The sequence below is a fragment of the Quercus robur genome, chromosome 8 (assembly GCF_932294415.1).
Source record: "Quercus robur chromosome 8, dhQueRobu3.1, whole genome shotgun sequence".
Taxonomy (NCBI): domain Eukaryota; kingdom Viridiplantae; phylum Streptophyta; class Magnoliopsida; order Fagales; family Fagaceae; genus Quercus; species Quercus robur.
The window spans coordinates 32,654,090-32,672,437 of record NC_065541.1 but is presented as its reverse complement, the minus strand read 5'-3'; the positions used below and the strand labels follow the sequence as shown (position 1 = coordinate 32,672,437).

Sequence of the window (18,348 nt, the reverse complement as noted above, 5' to 3'; positions counted from 1 at the left end):
CACTATTCTCCATCAAGTATTTTGCAACCTCATCTACACACCCAACAGATTGTTCTTTGATGAATCCTCCCCGCTCCCCCAATACTTGTCAAACTTCTCTTTCATTGTTTTTGCCATTGAGTACAAAAAATGGTCCTTACTCCTAGAAAATAGATCTATCTTTCTTTTAATCATATATATCTCATCAAAGAAAGCATTTGATGTCACATACAAGGAACCTGAAAACCTCTTTGTGGCATTATAAAAAAGTTCAAAAACTTAACAAATTTTCTACAAGTCTCCCAATCATCCTCATTTGGAGGTCTCCTATCATAGTCCCCATCCCGAAAGTGTAGAATATAATCAAGATCTTCATATTCTATCTGCTTGAATGCATGTTCAAACTTTTTAGCATTTTCCAATATTTTATAGGTGGAGTTCCATCTAGTGGCCACATCCTAACATAGAATGGCCTTTGACTCTATTTTCACTTTCTTCACACACCTCTTGAAGGTTTGTAACCTATTTGGAGAAGCTTTCACATATCTAACCGCATGATGCACCCTATCAATTGACTTATTATGATGTTTTAAGATTCGGTCACAATAAGATTCAAGATGTGAGCACAACACTTCACGTGAACAAATTCATTCCCCAAAATAATACATTTCCACATATTAGTAGCTTCTTTCAAGTAACTAATGGCTATGTCATTTGAGGAAGCATTATTCACCGTCAAGGTGAAAATCCCCTTAATATTTCACTCTTCTAAATAAGATTCAACCATTTTGCCAATGGTTTTCCCCTTATGGTTATCAACAATACAAAAAATTTAAAATTCTTTTATATAGCTTCCAATCATCATCTATGAAATGACAAGTAAGACACATGTAATTAAAATTTTGAATTGAAGTCCATGTGTTGGTGGTAAGGCAAAGCCTACGGCCTCTCAAGGCAATTCTCAACTTATCCTTCTCTTCAAAATAAATCCGACTCGCATCTTTAGCTACCATGAAGCGAGATGGGATACTAAAATTAGGTTGGAAGACATTACAAAACCTTCTAAATCCTTGATTCTCTACAAACCTAAATAGAAGCTCATCCAATATTATCATCTCAGCAAGAACTTTTCTACCCATAACATTTGTAAAAGTCCTATGCACTAGATTTCCCTCCTCTACATCCTTGGACAATGGGTCTGTCCATCATGCAATTCATTAAAAACATATTCAGGACAAATGGGTGTATGGTTTTTTTAAATTAGATGTCCCATAAATTTTGCTATCAGCCATGTACTCCTTGCTACAATATATACATCTTGCCTTAGTTTTACCTTCCTCATCTATAAACTTCTCAAAGTGGTCCCAAGCCGATGATGGTGATTTTCTCTTATTAGGATTAGAAGAAGATATCACCTGCGGTGGATGAGGAGGTCTCATAGTTGGTCTTGCAGTGGCAACATCAGGTTGTGTAGGCTCCATTGAATCCATGATCTAGTACCACACAAAACAAATCAATCATTAAACAATGCATTCACAAAAGAAAAACATAGAGATATGACATAATGCTCCAAACTTAGCCAACAGAAAATAAAGATTACCTATAATGCAAGTGGTCCAATCATTCATTTAAAGGCCATCAAGGAGATTATATTCATTTGTTTTTTCAAGAATAGATTAAGCAAAAATACCAAAACAAGAAAATCAAAACCCAAAGCAGCTTCATAAGGTTCTTGAAAACCATGAGACCCACTTATTGAAACAATTCAATATGCAAAACCTTGACCTAAACAAAGCCTTTTATCTACAAAATCATTTCTTTTCACTTCAGTTTTCAGTCCAATCATCCTCACACAAAAGAGAAAATATATATATATATATATACATATATATTTATGTATGTATGTATGTATGTATAAAAGCGTAATCATTTGTTTATAGTTCTATTAGAGCAGTAGCAACTATTATAACCCAAGAAAAAAAACCCAAAAAAAAAAAAAAAAAAAAAAAACAGATCCAAGAAAATCACATTTTCAATCCATACAACAATTTCATAAACAAATTACAGAAACATCAAACTGTAGCTCAACCTTCAATATCAGCAAAAATAAAGAATACCTAATTCATATAATCAAACAGAAAACCAAAATGTACAAAAATCTCAAAAGAGAATAGAAGAAAAAACAATTAAATAGAGCAAAAAAAAAAAAAAAAAAGCGGAGTATTAGCAAGAACAAAGTACATATCAAAGTTTACCCAGGACATATCAGAAATAAAACCCAAAGCATATTCACATCAAAAAATAATTATACCTTAGAATCCAATCTGTTAAAGATTTTGCTGAAACCAAATTGCTTTCCTCTTTGAGATAAATAAACCAATGAAAAAAAAAAAACTCCCAAAATCAGAGACTAAGATAAGGAAATTAAGAAGAAGAAGAAAAAAAAACCCAAAAAAGAGTAGGGTTTTTTTCAAAAAAAAAAAAAATCGGGTTCAGAAGTAGCATATTTATAAGACTCGACGTCGACTTGAAACTGACTTGAACCTGAAAATAACCTGAAATTAAGGCCTGAAACCCAACCCGAATATTCTCAAACCCGCCCAAAACTTGTCAGGTTAGGTCGAGTTGTTGGGTGGGTCGGGTCCCTTGCTCAGTCCTAATTAAAACTCATGAATACATTTCATTTTTCTAACAACTAAAGCCCATGTGGAATAAAAATTCATGGCAATATATGGTAACTTTATCTATTTTGTAGGGCTCACAATGAGAAAGCAAAAGGATAGGCCCAAGTGGAGAGAACCATCAAGTCAGAGGCCCACCAAAATACTCAGCCCTTATAGCCAAGTCCAACCTAAAATCTCAGCAAAAATAGCTCATATGTGAAAACTGACCCAACTAGAGAACCCCCTTTAGTTCTACCTTTTGCTGGAGAGCACCTCAAGAAGCAACCAAGCTCCCAAACCAAATTAGGAGTTGGCCACCTATCCCATCAGCCTTTCTACCACTGCCAATTCTGACGTGAATAGTACTAGAGGGTGGGCTAACACCAAAAGGCTTAAATGCAATAAATACCATTCTTCCTCCCTAAGTTTCAGTTACCACTGGGGAAAGCCATGACCAAATCATCTAAACCCTAGCAAACTAGCTTCTGAAGTACTAAAAATTTCTAAAAACTAATTCATGAACCAAGCCCATGAATTCCAAAAAGGAAAATTTAATGAAATGCAATTTGGAGGGCATAAAAAGATCTCCAGCGAAACTTCCTAAAGTAGGCTAAAAGCTTGACACCTAGCTTAGGGTGTTAGCTCCTACTCTTTGAAGCTCAAATCTTAGTTGCAGCAACCAAGTTCTAGCCACATGTCTATCTTGATCTTATTGGTTGAAATCAATCTCCAAATTCTAGCACTTAATGACATTACCCAAAAAAAGATAAAATACCCAAAAACAAATCACACTGTATACACTCAATTTTGTACCAATAATTTAACCTTGGAAGGTAACCAAAATAACCATTCTAGGTACCCAAAAATCAAGGTTGCATATTAGACATTAAGTCATTCATCATATATCATTAAAATGATCTTGAGATTCTAACGATCACAACGATATGTTCAGTTTCCAAATCAGATGGTTGGATCAAAAGATATCACAAGATCAAGTTTTAACAGTCTACATATTTGGGCGAAACTGATCACGTGTGATTAATTGAAATTAATTTTGATTGGTTAATAATTAAAATTAATTAAATGAATTTTTGTGATTGGTTAAGTATTTTAATTAAAGTGAGATCTGTTGCATGTGATTCAAACAAATAAGTTGATAATAGTTAAAGACTACAGATAATTAGGTTTTTGGGATGAGTTTTATCATGAATATATCTCTAAAATTTGTCCAAATACAGTTTTAGAGTTGGAAAACACTTCAAAATTATGCTAATCAAGTAGCAATTTTCAAATTCATGTTCCAAGGCACTTTTGGCATAGTAAACTTTGAAATTTGGAGGAGGCTATTTTTGGCAAGGTTGTAGGGAATCAAGTTTTCCTTTAGCTTTCAAAATTTCAACCTAATTCTTACGCAAATCTCTTTTTTTTTTTTAGGATTTTCCCCATACATTTTGCTTATTTTTTAAGTTGATCTGACTTATTTTTCAAGCAACTAACACCTATAAATAGAGGAAACCTCTCAACATTCAACAGCTCCTCTCCCCTTAACATTAAAGAAACTCTAGAAGTTTGACTTTAAGATTTTATTTTTTGTTAAGTGATAATTCTTTAGAACTCAAATAGAGATCTAAAATAATTCCCCCTTTAGAATTCATTCGTGCAATGATGCATGTATAAATTTTATTTCTTTAGGAGCATGTATGTTTAATTGTGCATTCCATCTTAGCATGTAAATATCAATCTCTAGCATGTTTTTTCCTTTCTTTAAGTCTTGATTCAATGATTAGAATACAATGATTATTTGATCCATATGCTTGAACAAGTAGATTTAGCGTTGTTCATAACATAAACATAATCTTAGATTTATGGTTATTTGTTATTAAAGGTTTTAGATCTGCAATTTTCTCATTAAAAATCATTATTTTTCATCTCAAATCAGATATGAAATTTTCTCATTAAAAACTCATTCTTTTTCATGTCTAAATCAGATCTACAATGTTCTCATTAATAAACTCATTATTTTTCATATCTAAATCAGATCTAAATTGTTCTTACCAAAACTCATAGATTTTTACATTAGAATCCAAATCTCCACTTTGTCATCAAAACTCTTTTTTATTTTTTATTTTACATAATTAACCTCAGATCTACATATTTTTATTCAAAACATTTTTTTTCACATTAAACATCAGATTTGATTCTTTACATAAAGTAGAATGTAGATCTGAGGTCTCTAAATAACATTTAGCCATAGATCTAAGAAAACTGACATAACATGTTGCATTTCATAATCTGTTGCATATCATTGGTCATGGGTATTTAAATGGTCATTTAGAGTCTAGAAGACCGGACTTTGTTTGGAAAGAATGGGTGCCTAACACCTTCCTATTCTATAACCTAGCCCCCGAACCTAAGGTTTTGATTTGTAAAGTAGTGTTTTATCATTTTCTTTTAGTAGATTGTATTAGGACCAAAGTTTTGTATCTTTTTTACTTAGATTGTATTTAGGACCAAAGCGATGTAATACTTTACTCTACCAAATTCTATATGTGTTTCAATAAATGAAATCTGATTTTATTCAATATGTAATCTAGAAGCACTTAAGTGTTTTTGCTTGCTTACATTAACTTAATAATAATGAGAAAATATATATGATTTTTATCATGTAAACACATTTATTAATTTATCAAATGTTACTACTGGAAGTCTATCATATTCACCGCTAGATCATTTTCCTTTTGTATAATTTTTATAATGGGCCCACTTTTATATTAATAAACTATTGTGGAAATTCAAGTACCTTATTCAAGGGACAAGAAACATTACTATTTGAGCTAACTTTTTTTTTTTTTTTTTGGAGAAAGGAACACTGTAACTTTATTCAAAAGACGCCAACTCGGCTTGAATTATAGTAGAAAGATGTGGAGGAACATCCTCCATCCACACCGTATACTCGCTAACATGTCTTGCATGTCTAGCACTGTTATGCGTGGCACCATTGCCCTGTCTCCTTACATGATTAAAACTCACATCACCAAACTGACTTGCCAACCACTTAGCTTCCTCAAACAGATTACCAAACTCAGCATGCTCCACGATATTTCCTGCTAAAGCATCAATAGTGATCTTGGAATCCCCCTCTAGGATGAAAGACTCAAGACCAATGTCCCCAGCCAATCTCAGAGCCCTTATTGCTGCAAGAGCTTCAAGTGCAGTGATCGAATAGGGGAGTGGAATTTTTTCCGCCATTGCAGCCACCATGAAACCCTTCTCATCCCGGATCACAGCACCAACACCTGCTGAATCGTCCTCCCTAAACACAGCTCCGTCAAAGTTTACTTTGTGTCTCGGCCAGGGTGGAGGTTTCCAGATGATCCGTTCTGGAGCTCTAGAGGGTGGATGAGGGGGTTTAGGCGGAATGGAGCAGACATAGGCAGCTCGGACTGCCCGCACCTCAGGGAGCACTTGCTGGATCGAGAAGGGCTTGCTGGTGGTTCTCAAAGCATTCCTCCTATGCCATATCATCCATGCAGTAGTAGCAAAGCTTGCCAAGTCCAAGCCGTCTTCAATAATGAATTCCACTAAGTCCCTGAACCTCTCAAATGTCCTGGAATGGCAGTTTCTCCAGCTCTGATCATGTAACCATACCTGGGACAGAGAGGGGCATGACCACAACGCGTGTAAGGTGTTCTCCGAGATGTTAAAGCAGTGATCACAGCAATCGGTTGGGATTACTCTTCACCGTTTAAGGTTTGCTTTAGTCGGGATGGTGTCTTTGATTGCACGCAACAGAAAATTTCTAATCTTTGGCTGCATTGTTAACCCCCACACCTTCTCCCATATACCATCCAATTCTGGTTGGTAAGAATTGTCATCTAGGCTTTTGGCTTTGCAAAGAAAATGGTACCCTAACTTAACAGAGTACAAGCCCGATGGAGTAAAGGGCCAAAAGAGCTTGTCTTCTACTGCCAAGTTGCTTAGTGGAATAGACTTAATCAAGGAGATGTCTCTTGAGTGGAAAAGATCATGTAGCAAAGGCATGTTCCAAGAGACTGGATCCTGGTTGATAAGGCTTGACACTGTGATATCTTCAAAGCCCCTGGCTGGTGGGGAAATGACATATGGAAGGAATTCTGAAGGCAGCCAAGGGTCGGACCATACTTTAATCTTTGCACCCGAGCCCACCCTCCATCTCATGCCCTCTTTAAGCACCTCTCTACCAACTAAAATACTCCTCCATGCGTATGAACCCGAATGGCACTCTGTTGCCTCCATGATGGAACAATTTGGAAAAAACTTTGATTTGAAGACCTTATAGAAGAGGGAATTAGTGTTATGGAGTAATCTCCAAGCTTGTTTTGCTAAGAGAGCGTCATTGAATAATGCAAGGTCCTTGAAGCCCATCCCACCCTCACTCTTAGGTTTACAAAGCTCCTCCCATCTTACCCAATGTATTTTCCTCCTATCCCCCCTTTGACCCCACCAAAACTTCCTAATTAGCCCCTCAATCTCATTGCACAAACCAACAGGAAGCTTGAAACAATTCATTGAATAGGTGGGGATTGCTTGGGCCACCGCCTTTATCAAGATTTCTCTACCGGCTTGAGAAAGTAATTTTCCTTCCCAACCTTGAAGCTTCCGCCAAACACGCTCCTTTATGTAGTTGAAACTAATTTTTTTATTTCTCCCCACTAAGGATGGTAGCCCCAAGTACTTCTCATAACTCCTAATCTCTTCCACCCCCAAGCATTCTTTAATCAACCGTCTATTTTCTTCATTGGTGGACTTGCTAAAGAAAACTGTGGTTTTTGCTTTGTTGAGTTGTTGCCCCGAACCAACCTCATAAACTTGCAACGCTTCCATAACTTTCTGACATTCCTCAACATTTGATCTGCAAAATAATAGGCTATCATCTGCAAAAAGTAGATGGGTTAGTGAGGGACACCTCCTACAAAGAGAGAATCCATGAATGTCTCCTCTCGAGGATGCTTGAGAGATTAAGCCATGGAGCCCTTCGGTACATAGTAAGAACAAGAACGGGGAGAGGGGGTCTCCTTGCCTTATTCCCCTTGTTGGTCTAATGAACCCCGTTGGTGCACCATTAATAAGGATGGAATACGATACAGTTGAAATACAAAGCATCATAAGTGAAATCCAATTCTCATGAAACCCCAATTTCCTCATAATAGCTTCCAAAAAAACCCACTCCACCCGATCATACGCCTTACTCATATCAAGCTTAAGAGCCATGTAACCCCCCCTTGTAGAATTATGATTTTGCATACTATGAAGGGACTCAAAAGCTACAAGGATATTGTCTGTAATCAACCGGTTTTTTGTAAACGCACTTTGGTTATCAGTGATAATATGAGGAAGGATTTTTTTCAAACGGTTTGCCAAAACCTTGGAGAATATTTTATACAAAACATTGCATAGGCTTATAGGGCGAAATTCAGATACCAACTCAGGATTTTTTACCTTCGGGATTAAAGTGATAAAAGTGTGGTTTAAGTGTTCCGGAAGGGAGGCAGTATTTAAAAAAGAAAGCACAGAATGAGTGATTCCTTACCCATCAAATCCCAGTAGTGCTGATAGAAAATGGGGGGCATTCCATCTGGACCCGGAGCTTTCATAGGGGCCATTTGATTGAGAGCCATATGAACTTCATTTTCTGAGAATTCCTCCAAGAGCTGCCTATTCATATCATTAGACACAATACACTGAATTGAATCCAAAACCACTTCTGGTCGGCAAGTATGGGGAGATGAGAATAGATTACTATAAAACTCTAGAATAGCCGCAGCCACCTCAATTGGATCCGAGCACCACCTACCTTGTGAATCCTTGATCCCATCAATCCAATTCTTCCTCAACCTTTGGGATGCCCTCCGGTGAAAGTATTTCGAATTTTTATCTCCATGTACAGCCCAAAGAGATCTAGACCGCTGGAACCACATCCTTGTTTCCTTGTCAAGAAGATCATTGACCTCGGTTTTGAGCATTCTTGCTCTAAAATTCACTCCCGTAGTAAGAGCTTCCAGTTCTGCTTGAGCCAATAGTTTTTGTTTATGCTTCAATTCTTTTCGGACACTACCAAAGCAATTGCGGCTCCACTTTGTTAAAGCTTTACCACAATTCTCAATTTTTCCGACAATGCTCGATGGATTATTGGTGTTGTTTCTGCACTTCCCCCATTCGGCCTTAACAGTCTCTGTACACCCTTTCTCCGCCAACCACATCTCTTCAAACCGGAATGGCTTCTCTGAATTAGTCACCACCAGATTTTCGGGTAAGATCCACAAGGGTGAATGATCTGAGGTGCTACAAGCCAAATGGTGCACCATAGAACCCTCAAATCGAACCAACCACTCGTTATTGGCCAAACACCTATCCAATCTCTCTGTAATTGTTCTCCCATCACTAAAAAATTCTTCCATGTGAACAGATGTCCCTTGTAACCCATGTCCAAAAAACCACATTCATCAATTGTGTCTCTAAAAAGTTGCATTTGTGTGTGGCTTCTAGTACTCCCTTCCATCTTCTCCGATCCTCTCAAAATCTCATTAAAGTCCCCACTACACAGCCAAGGTAAGCCATATTGCCTATTCAAATGTCTCAGTAACTCCCAAGACTCAAATCTTCTATGGGTAATAGGCTCGCCATAAAATCCTGTAAACCGCCACGCATCTTCACTTCCCTTCCCTATGATACAATCAATATGGTTTTTTGATGAAGTTTCCACATTCAGCTTGATAGACTCCTTCCAATATAGCACGAGTCCCCCACCTCTATGAATCCGAGGGACCATAAACATGTGATCGAATTGTAACCATTGTTTTATAGATTTTAGCCTTGCTTCATCTGCCCATGTTTCGGCAATGAACATGACAGAGGGATCTTTTGCCCGGGAAATCTCACCAAGCTCTTTCTCTGTCACTAGGTTCCCAAGCTCGCGATTGTTCCACACTAGTAGACTCATGGCTCCTGGCGGGGCTGCTCCACAGCCTCCACCAATACATTAGAAGTATTCTGATCAACACGAATAACCTGCATGCGTTTATTAGGTACATCGTGTAGACCTGAAAATTCTGGACTTGATTTCCTCTTTGTTCCCCGTTCCACTGTAGTCTTTGCCTCATTAGGTTTAGGAAGGCGCATGAACCTTTTCCACGTTCTAAGATTGGCAGATTGTGACACTTCCCCATCAATGGCTTGGATCAAAGGCTCATTAATGGCAGAGTTATGGGCGGGATTGTCCAAATTAGAATCAACTAGGTTTTTCTTCATTAACTTCGACACCCTGCTAGTGGAGGCTGACCCTATTATCTTGGGCATTGAATTTGAGTCTCCGAGATTAATGCCAAGATTTACATTGCTCAACGTACACTGCTCCTCAACGGAATTTGCTGAATTGGATACATTTATTTCAGCATCAATCACGTTTGGATTTGTTGGGATACCTGAATCATTACTCCCCGATTTATTCTCCATAGACTGCATTAAATCCGGGAAGGAGCTGGCATGTTTAAGACTACCTTCCGTAACTGACGCCCCTCCTGAAATAATGGGTGACTCATGGCATGCAACGGTTTCAGCAGTAATTACTCCTCCTGTCCCCTCCACTTCCATGTCCGGCGCCACATCCACTGGTCCAGCCACCACCGTTCTGCCTTGAGGACGCCTAGCTCTTCCCTCAAAATACCCTGGAACATATATGACGTCCCTACCTGCTGTCTTGTACGGTGGTGCTCTTAGACTCGGGCCAAATTGTTGCTGATCAGTGATAAGCGTTCCCTTACTTTCAACCCAGAGTTCACAATCCCTATCGTCATGATCCAACTGCCCACACCAGTAACACACATTAGGCAATCTTTCATACTTAAAGTTTACCCAGCTCTTTCTTCCATTTGGTAGAGAGATAACCCTTCCTCTACACAACGGAAAAGTGACATCCACCAGGACCCGAACTCTGAAAAAACTACCTCCATCGTCATCCACTGCTCCAATAGACTTTTGGACCTCACCCACTGTATCACACAACTTCTCTACCACCTTTCTTGTTAAAAAACTGCATGGGATATCATGGACTTGTACCCAAAAAGGGACTTTGTTAAAAGCTAACTCATTGACTGGAATATCATTCGTGTACCTTTGCATTATAATCAAGTGCTTGTCAAAACTCCAAGGTTGGCTGTTCAGGATCTTATCAACATCTGCAAGGTTATCAAAGACAAACAGGACAGTGTTGTTTCCTTGATTGCGAATTCTAAATCCATTGTTGAAACGCCATATCTGCTTGAAAGTTCTTGCTACCGCTTCCATCTGAAGAAAACGCGAAGTTAAGAATTTAGCCGCAATCACAAATTCTCCCTTTCGATGATCCTCAGGTAGTGTGAAATCCTGTCTCTCCTTGTCTGACAGTGACATGTCTTCCCAGCTCCTGGTCAATTGCTCCATTCTATACTGAGAATAGGTTCACACAAAACAGAAGGAGAGTATATGGACACTATTTCCCAAACCCCTCGAAGAAAAACCCTACAAGCTCTAAGAGTATGCGTGATACTCCTAGAGGACAATGATACAACACACGGAACAAACTCTCCTTCCCAGAAGGGACAAAACTTCTACAGCCTAAGAGAAGTAGATAACTTACTTCCCTATTGACAGAGAGACCTTGACATTTTCATCCTCTAGAAACTTGTCGGTGGCTACACTAAGCTTTCACTATTTGAGCTAACTTGAACCAACAAAAAATAGACCATTGTGATTAAAAGGCTTTTGTAGTAAGTTTCTGTCCTATCATGGCATATTAATAAAATGTTTGATGTGTACATTGAGCATTTGCATCAGTACGCTAATAGAAAAATGTGTCAAATTTACACATTTAACCCTTGAAATACCCACATTTGTCAAGCTAAAGATGTGTAAATTTGCAAAATTACTAAATTAAATGTGTAAATATATACATTTACTGTAGCTTTGTATATCATTTTTTAAAAATTCTCTCACCTCATCAAATTCCTCTCTCTCTCTCTCTCTCTCTCTCTCTCTCTCTCTCTCTCTCTCTCTCTCATATATATATATATATATATATGTGTGTGTGTGTGTGTGTGTGTGAAGATAATAATAAAAAAAGAATGAAAAATGATTATTTAAATAAAATAGAATGTTTAAATAGATAATCTGATGTATGTGTTTTTGAAAAGTGGCTGTGTAAAATAGAAAAAAGTATGTCCTTATCAATGATGACTCCGGAAATTTTTTCTAGAGTGGTCATTAAGAAATTTAAATTATACAAAATGTAATAAAAAAAATAACTTCATATATTGACAAAAAAAAAAAAACACGCAAATACATAAAGTTTTGCAATTTCCTTCTACAAGTTTTCTAATTTTGAAATCATTGTATGGTAGTCTCATTATCAATGTTGCAAACTACACATCTTTCAAAATTTTAGTTTAATAAAAAAAGTTTTGGGCATTTTCTTTTTATTTGTAAGGTCCTAATATATTGCTAAGGGGACCAAAATTTAAGGACAAAGTTTGACTACAAACTTAGTTGTAGCCTAAGAGCTAAGACTACAACTCACACTAAAATAATTAAGATGGCTACAAATTTTGAAAATCTAACTTTTGAATTGCATGTTTTTATATTCTTAAAACACATGTCAAATTTCATATCAATCAGATGTTATTTACTATTTAATCCATAAACTTATTTTTTTATGTATAACTTTAAACTACAAAATCTCAAAATTTTAGAATTAGGATTTTTCGGTTTGTTGTATTTAGTGGGTTATTACTTATTAGTAAAGGATTCCAAAATTCTTAAAGTTAGGATTTTTTTTTTCCTCGAAATTGTAAAAAAAAAAGCTCTGGAGAAAGATTTGGTGGCTACAAGTTTTGAATAAAGTCAGATCTTTTGCATGGCGAGCAAGCAAAAACATCCTCCCAACCAAGGTCAATTTGTGCCACAGAAAAGTGTTAGATAACCAAACCTGTGAGGCATGTGATGCTAAAGCAGAGAGTGGAGGGCATGTGTTCTGGGATTGCATAACAGCTCGGGAAGCTTGGAAGGTCATAGGAATCTCATTTGATGCTCATGGTTTGTCCTTTCCTGAATTTGCCAACTTCATGTGGTATTTGATGCACGTTAGGCTGCATTTGTTTTGGCATAAAATCATTTCAGGAAATGATTTTACACCTCACCATGTGTTTGGTTACGCATGGAAAATAAAATTTTTCGGAAAAGCATTTCATTTGACCGTGTGTTTTGTGGCTTTGACCCGTAAATTGGTTTACATTTTTATTTTCACTTTAAACCATTTCCGGACTCATCAGACGTACAAAGACAGAGAGAGCGAGAGAGAAAGAAGAAAGAAACTAGCTCACTCACAGTCACACCGATCCACCCAATCCACCCACACCGAGTCACTCACACCGATCCACCCACAGTCACTCCAAGCTCCACCAACAGTCCACCGACAGTCACTTCTGAGCTCCACCCACAATCACTCACCAAGCTCCACCCACAGTTCGACGAGCACCAAACGCAGACCCACAGTAAGTTTCCTTTTCCAGTTGATTCATTTCTCAGTCTGACGAGCTCACCTCCAATCCACACACTTCAACCTCACCTCACCTCACCTCCGATCCACATCCCCTCAAACCCATAAACAACCCATCCTCCAACCCATAAATAACCCATCCTCCGGATCCGATCTATATATAAATATATATATATATATTTATTTATTTATTTATTTGTTTATTTGTTTATTTATTTATATAATTAATTATTTATTTATTTATAAAAGTTTGGTTCTTTCTGAAGTATGTAGTTTTAACGTAAGAACTAGTATCTGCCAAGAAGCATAAAGGGGTAGTGGGAGGGGCAGGCGGCGGGGAATGAGATGGTGTGTGAGTGTGTTTTACAAGTTGCAATTTTTGAATGAACAGCTCATATAACATGGCATTGATTCTCCACACGTGGAGGATTCAACTTTTTTTAATACTACTTTGATAGTTGATACCCTCTGAACTTTGTTCCCTCCCTCCCTTTTTTATTTTTTTAGTGGAAAGGTTTTTGTTCCCCCACTCATCACCAAAGAATGTATTTTGTGCATTGATTGTGTTTAGTATGAATTTTGCAATTGTTTTTCAATTCTTCCTCTAAACTGTGTATTATTCATGAATTCTTCATAGATTTTGTAATGAGCATATACTGAATTGGTGAACAACATAGGGCTCTATTTAGGACAGAGTTTCTAGCTTGCTTTTTTACAATAATATAAACCGCTTTATATCCAATTTTTAATAGCAAGCAAATATTGATTTGTTGGTGTTACAATTATACAGAAATAGAATGCAATGTGATTTGTTGGTATAAATATTGATTGTGATGGTATTCTGTTGTGTACGTTGTTGATGTTACAATTATACAGAAATATATGTGCATAAATATTTTGGTACTCGTTATCAATGTGGTTTGGATGTTTTCTATTTGTGGCTGTTTTTATATACTGTGCAATCAATAGCATGCTTGTTTACATACCTCTTAGACCACAGTGTTTGTGATTTTTTAGATGAAGAAAAAAAACCAAAGCCACAATTCTTGCCTTAGTTGCATCTGTCCTCCTTGTGGGGGTTGCATTGTTAAGGAAATTGCAGCGTAGATGACTGCCTAGGGTGCCTTATGTTAATCATGCAATCGAGAGAGAACATTACATAAATAGTGTTCTGAATGGAAGTGAGAGGCATTGTGTGAATCAAATTAGGATGAAGCCTATAGCTTTCCACCACTTATGTCACATCCTCACTAAGGGGGAGCACGTATGCCCGACTATTCACATGTCTATTACGGAGCAAGTGCTAATTTTCTGTCACATTATTGGTCATAATGTGAGGTTCCGTGTAATTGGCAGTTGGTTCCATAGATCGACTGAGACTGTTCATAGATACTTCAAGGTCGTTCTTAGGGGGGGTCCTAAAATTATATAGAGCTCTAATCAGACTGCCTAGCGAAGATACACCCCCAGTAATAAGGAATAGCAAAAGGTTCTACCCATATTTTAAGGTAAATATTGCGACTTGTGTATTTTTGTAAATTGTGAAGATTTGTGTAATTTTAAACCATTATGTCTGTCGAAAATTAGGATTGTGTTGGAGCAATTGATGGTACACATGTTCGTGCATCTGTGCCACCTAAAATACAAGGAAGGTTTCATGGTCGCAAAGATGGAACCACGCAAAATGTGTTAGCTACCATTAGTTTTGACTTAAAATTCACTTATGTATTGGCTAGATGGGAAGGCAGTGCACATGATTCACGTGTGTTAAATGATGCATTTGCTAGGCCAAGGGGATTTTCAATTCCCGAAGGTATTATAGGATTACTTCACCTTTTTGGTTTATTAGTTTAATAAATGTTAAGCGTTTTCCTAAGCATAGTAGTGATTTGGTTTTATTTTTGAATATATGTAGGTAAATATTATCTTGGTGATGCTAGGTATGGTAATAAAAATGAAATTTTGTCACCTTATCAAAGTGTGCGATATCACTTGAAAGAGTTTAGTGATCGTCCTCCTGAGAATGAGCAAGAATTGTAAAACCTCCGACACTCTTCATTGAGAACTACCATTGAGCGAGGGTTTGGAGTGTTGAAAAAATGTTTTCGAGTGTTGGATGCAGAACCATTTTGGTCTTTTGAAACCCAAGTGAAAGTAGTGTTAGCATGTTGTGTGATTCATAATCACATTATGGGGGTTGAACCAAATGACCATATTATGGCGGTTGCAATGAACCAAGTAGAGTCTAGTGGCCCCCAACAAGAAATACAGTCACGTCGGGATTCCATTGAAGATAGTAGAGTGTGGAATGCTAAGAGAGATCAGATATGCCAAGTTATGTGGTCTGATTATACCAGGAGTGGAGAGTAGTACTTTATTTAGATTTCTATGATTGTAATATGTGCTGTATTTTTTTTTTTTTTTCTGTAAGGACAATGTATTTACTATAGACTTCTGGTGGTGTAAGGAAAAAGTAATTCCAGCATTACATTGTTATTTCCAGTGTTAGCATGTTTCATTATGTTGTGCACATCTATAAGTGTGGTTGTATGTGTGTTTGATTTGTTGTTCATATTTCGAGCGTAATTAGTAAATGCTACTCTCACTATACAATTTCATATGTAGTAATGTCAAAGGAAAAAGAGAAAGTGGGCGGCACTAAGCAGTTCAAGTGGCTGCCCCCCATGCACACAACTTTGCTTAGGCTACTTGCCGAGGAGGCTGCGAAGGGCAACAAGCCTTCTAACACTTTCAAGGCCGACTCCTTTGCTTTTGTAGCGAAGGAGATATCCGCTCAATTTGGGGTCGAGTGCCACACCTCTTATGTAGAGAATCGGCTGTAGACTTTGAGGACCATGTGGACCACTATTCAAACTATTAGGAAGAAGAGTGGTTTTGGGTGGGACGATAACTTAAAAATGATAACATGTGATGCGAAGACATATCAAGAAGAAGTCATGGTATGGCTTCCAACTATATTTTCTTAATATAAATGATAATATATATTTTTGGCTTTTATAATCTATGAATTGAGAACAAGACAAGGCTGCTCAAGTACCCTCTTTATATGAAATTTATAGTGTCATTCTTTTTAGGATTCCATTGCTTTTACAAATTTTCAAATATAACTTTCATGTGTGGATCTATTGTAAAATCTAGTCTTAACAATTGTGATGGTATTTTTTGTTGTACTTATCTTCAAAATCATGGGTTATGTCTCCTGTTCCCCAACAGATTTTTTTGTTTATCATTGACCTAAATCATCTAATGGCATCTATATTGAATTGAATATTGAATTTATGAGTGAAGTGATTATTGCATTGTTATTATACATTCATTTCTCCCTTACAGGCGCATCGTAAGCATGCGAGTATCTGAACAGAAAGATTGAGATCTATGATGAATTGGCTATTGTAGTGGGGAAGGATACAGCCACTGGTAGCTTTTCTAAGTCGTATGTGGATATTGAGAATGAGCCAGACAATGGGGATAGTACTGAGTTTGTGGCGGACAATGGGGAGGAAGGTGTGGTGGACAAAGGGAAGAATGCGGTAGAGTCATCCACCATTAGGTTGAGAATTTCCAAGTCTCGCAAAAGAGGGCGTGCACCTCCCTCTGATGATAGTGTGCTAACTGATCTGTCTGATCAATTGAAGGAAATTGCTGTGGCTTTGAAAGAAATCAACCAGGGGCTTGTTGATTACACATCTCTTTACTCTGAGGTCATGGCTATGGTGGTGGATGGGTATAGTGAATACATGCTCACAACTGCCTTTGACCAACTCTGTGAAAATAAGAAGGCAGCATGGGGATTTCTAGCTAAGAATGCTAAGCTGAGAAAGCTGTGGATGGATAGTTTTTTGTTCACACACCTCTGACTTTTCTGTTTCATGTTGACTGTGATGGTAGTTTTAGGGATTAACTTTTGTTGTAGTACTAGTATTCACCTACCATTATATTATATATGTAGTCTTTTGTATTATTAGGACGATACAATTGCCCAATTATGTATTTGTACTGTTCAGATACCACGTGTAGGTATCATTTTTGTACACCATGGAGGTGTAATGCCAATGGTGAAAGATTGATGTGGCTGTTTTGATATAAATATTATGGGTATATTCGGATGATTATTTTTGATGTTGATGTAGTACTTTGTTTAGGCAATGCAAGTGAATTTGTAAAAGGCATTTCATATTTTCCATAAAATGATCCACAAACCAAACATGGGAATTGATTTTCCATAAAACGAATGGAATTTTCCGTAAAATGTTTGAATGAACCAAACACCAGAATTAATTTTCCGTAAAACGAATTTCGAGGCAGCCAAATAGCTTGAATACATTTTCCTTTACGGGAAAACAATTTCCCCTGAAATGATTTTACGCTCAGAAAAGCATTTCTGTTGAACCAAACGCAGCCTTAGGCACTTCGGGGATGAAATACTTGAGTTGATTGTCATGGTGGTTTGGTGCTTGTGGTTTAGTTGCAATGAATGTCGCCAAGGTCGAGCTCGGCTTCAGAGTTCAGTGATAGTTTAGAAGGCCAAGTTCTTGTTAGAGCATTCTCATCAAGAATTCTAAAAATTTTAGCATTTAACACTTCAAAAACTTACTTTATTCACTATACCACCCCACTTTAAGATACATCAAACATCAAAACTTCTATATTTTTTATCATTTCATTTAAATAGTATAAACTACTCATTAAAAATAATAATAAAACAACTACACAAAATATCTATAGCAAACAGCCAACCACCTCCTCCACCACCCCTACCACCGCTCCACTTGCCATAACCACAGCTACAACAACTGCCACTGTCACCACCACCCACAACCATGACCACCAACCACCAAAATAATAACCAAATCACAAACTCAAACCCACAACCTCATCACCATTCACCACCAACAACCGGAAAAAGAAAAAGAAAAACAACCATCCATTATCACAACCAAATCACAAACCCACAACCTCATCACCACCAACAATCGGAAAAGGAAAAAGAAAAACAACCACCGAGAGAGACCCACTGATCAGAGACCCACGTCGAACTCTTAGCCGATGACCCACATCATTTTGAGTGGTGGAGGATTAGGACATAGTGTTGGTTACGATGCGGCGGAGAAGAAAGTG

At 37.4% G+C, this 18,348-nt stretch overlaps 1 protein-coding gene across 1 annotated transcript; it reads right to left on the bottom strand.

The window, feature by feature from the left end:
* Positions 1-203: 203 nt before the first annotated feature.
* LOC126696181 (uncharacterized) lies at positions 204-9,621 on the bottom strand. The gene is made up of 8 exons (XM_050392960.1): positions 9,171-9,621; positions 8,212-9,093; positions 6,385-7,945; positions 5,533-6,249; positions 2,045-2,096; positions 1,313-1,472; positions 990-1,177; positions 204-362 (listed from the first exon to the last, which is right to left on the bottom strand). Exons 1-8 carry the CDS (start codon positions 9,619-9,621, stop codon positions 204-206), a joined length of 4,170 nt encoding a protein of 1,389 aa, XP_050248917.1.
* Positions 9,622-18,348: the final 8,727 nt, after the last annotated feature.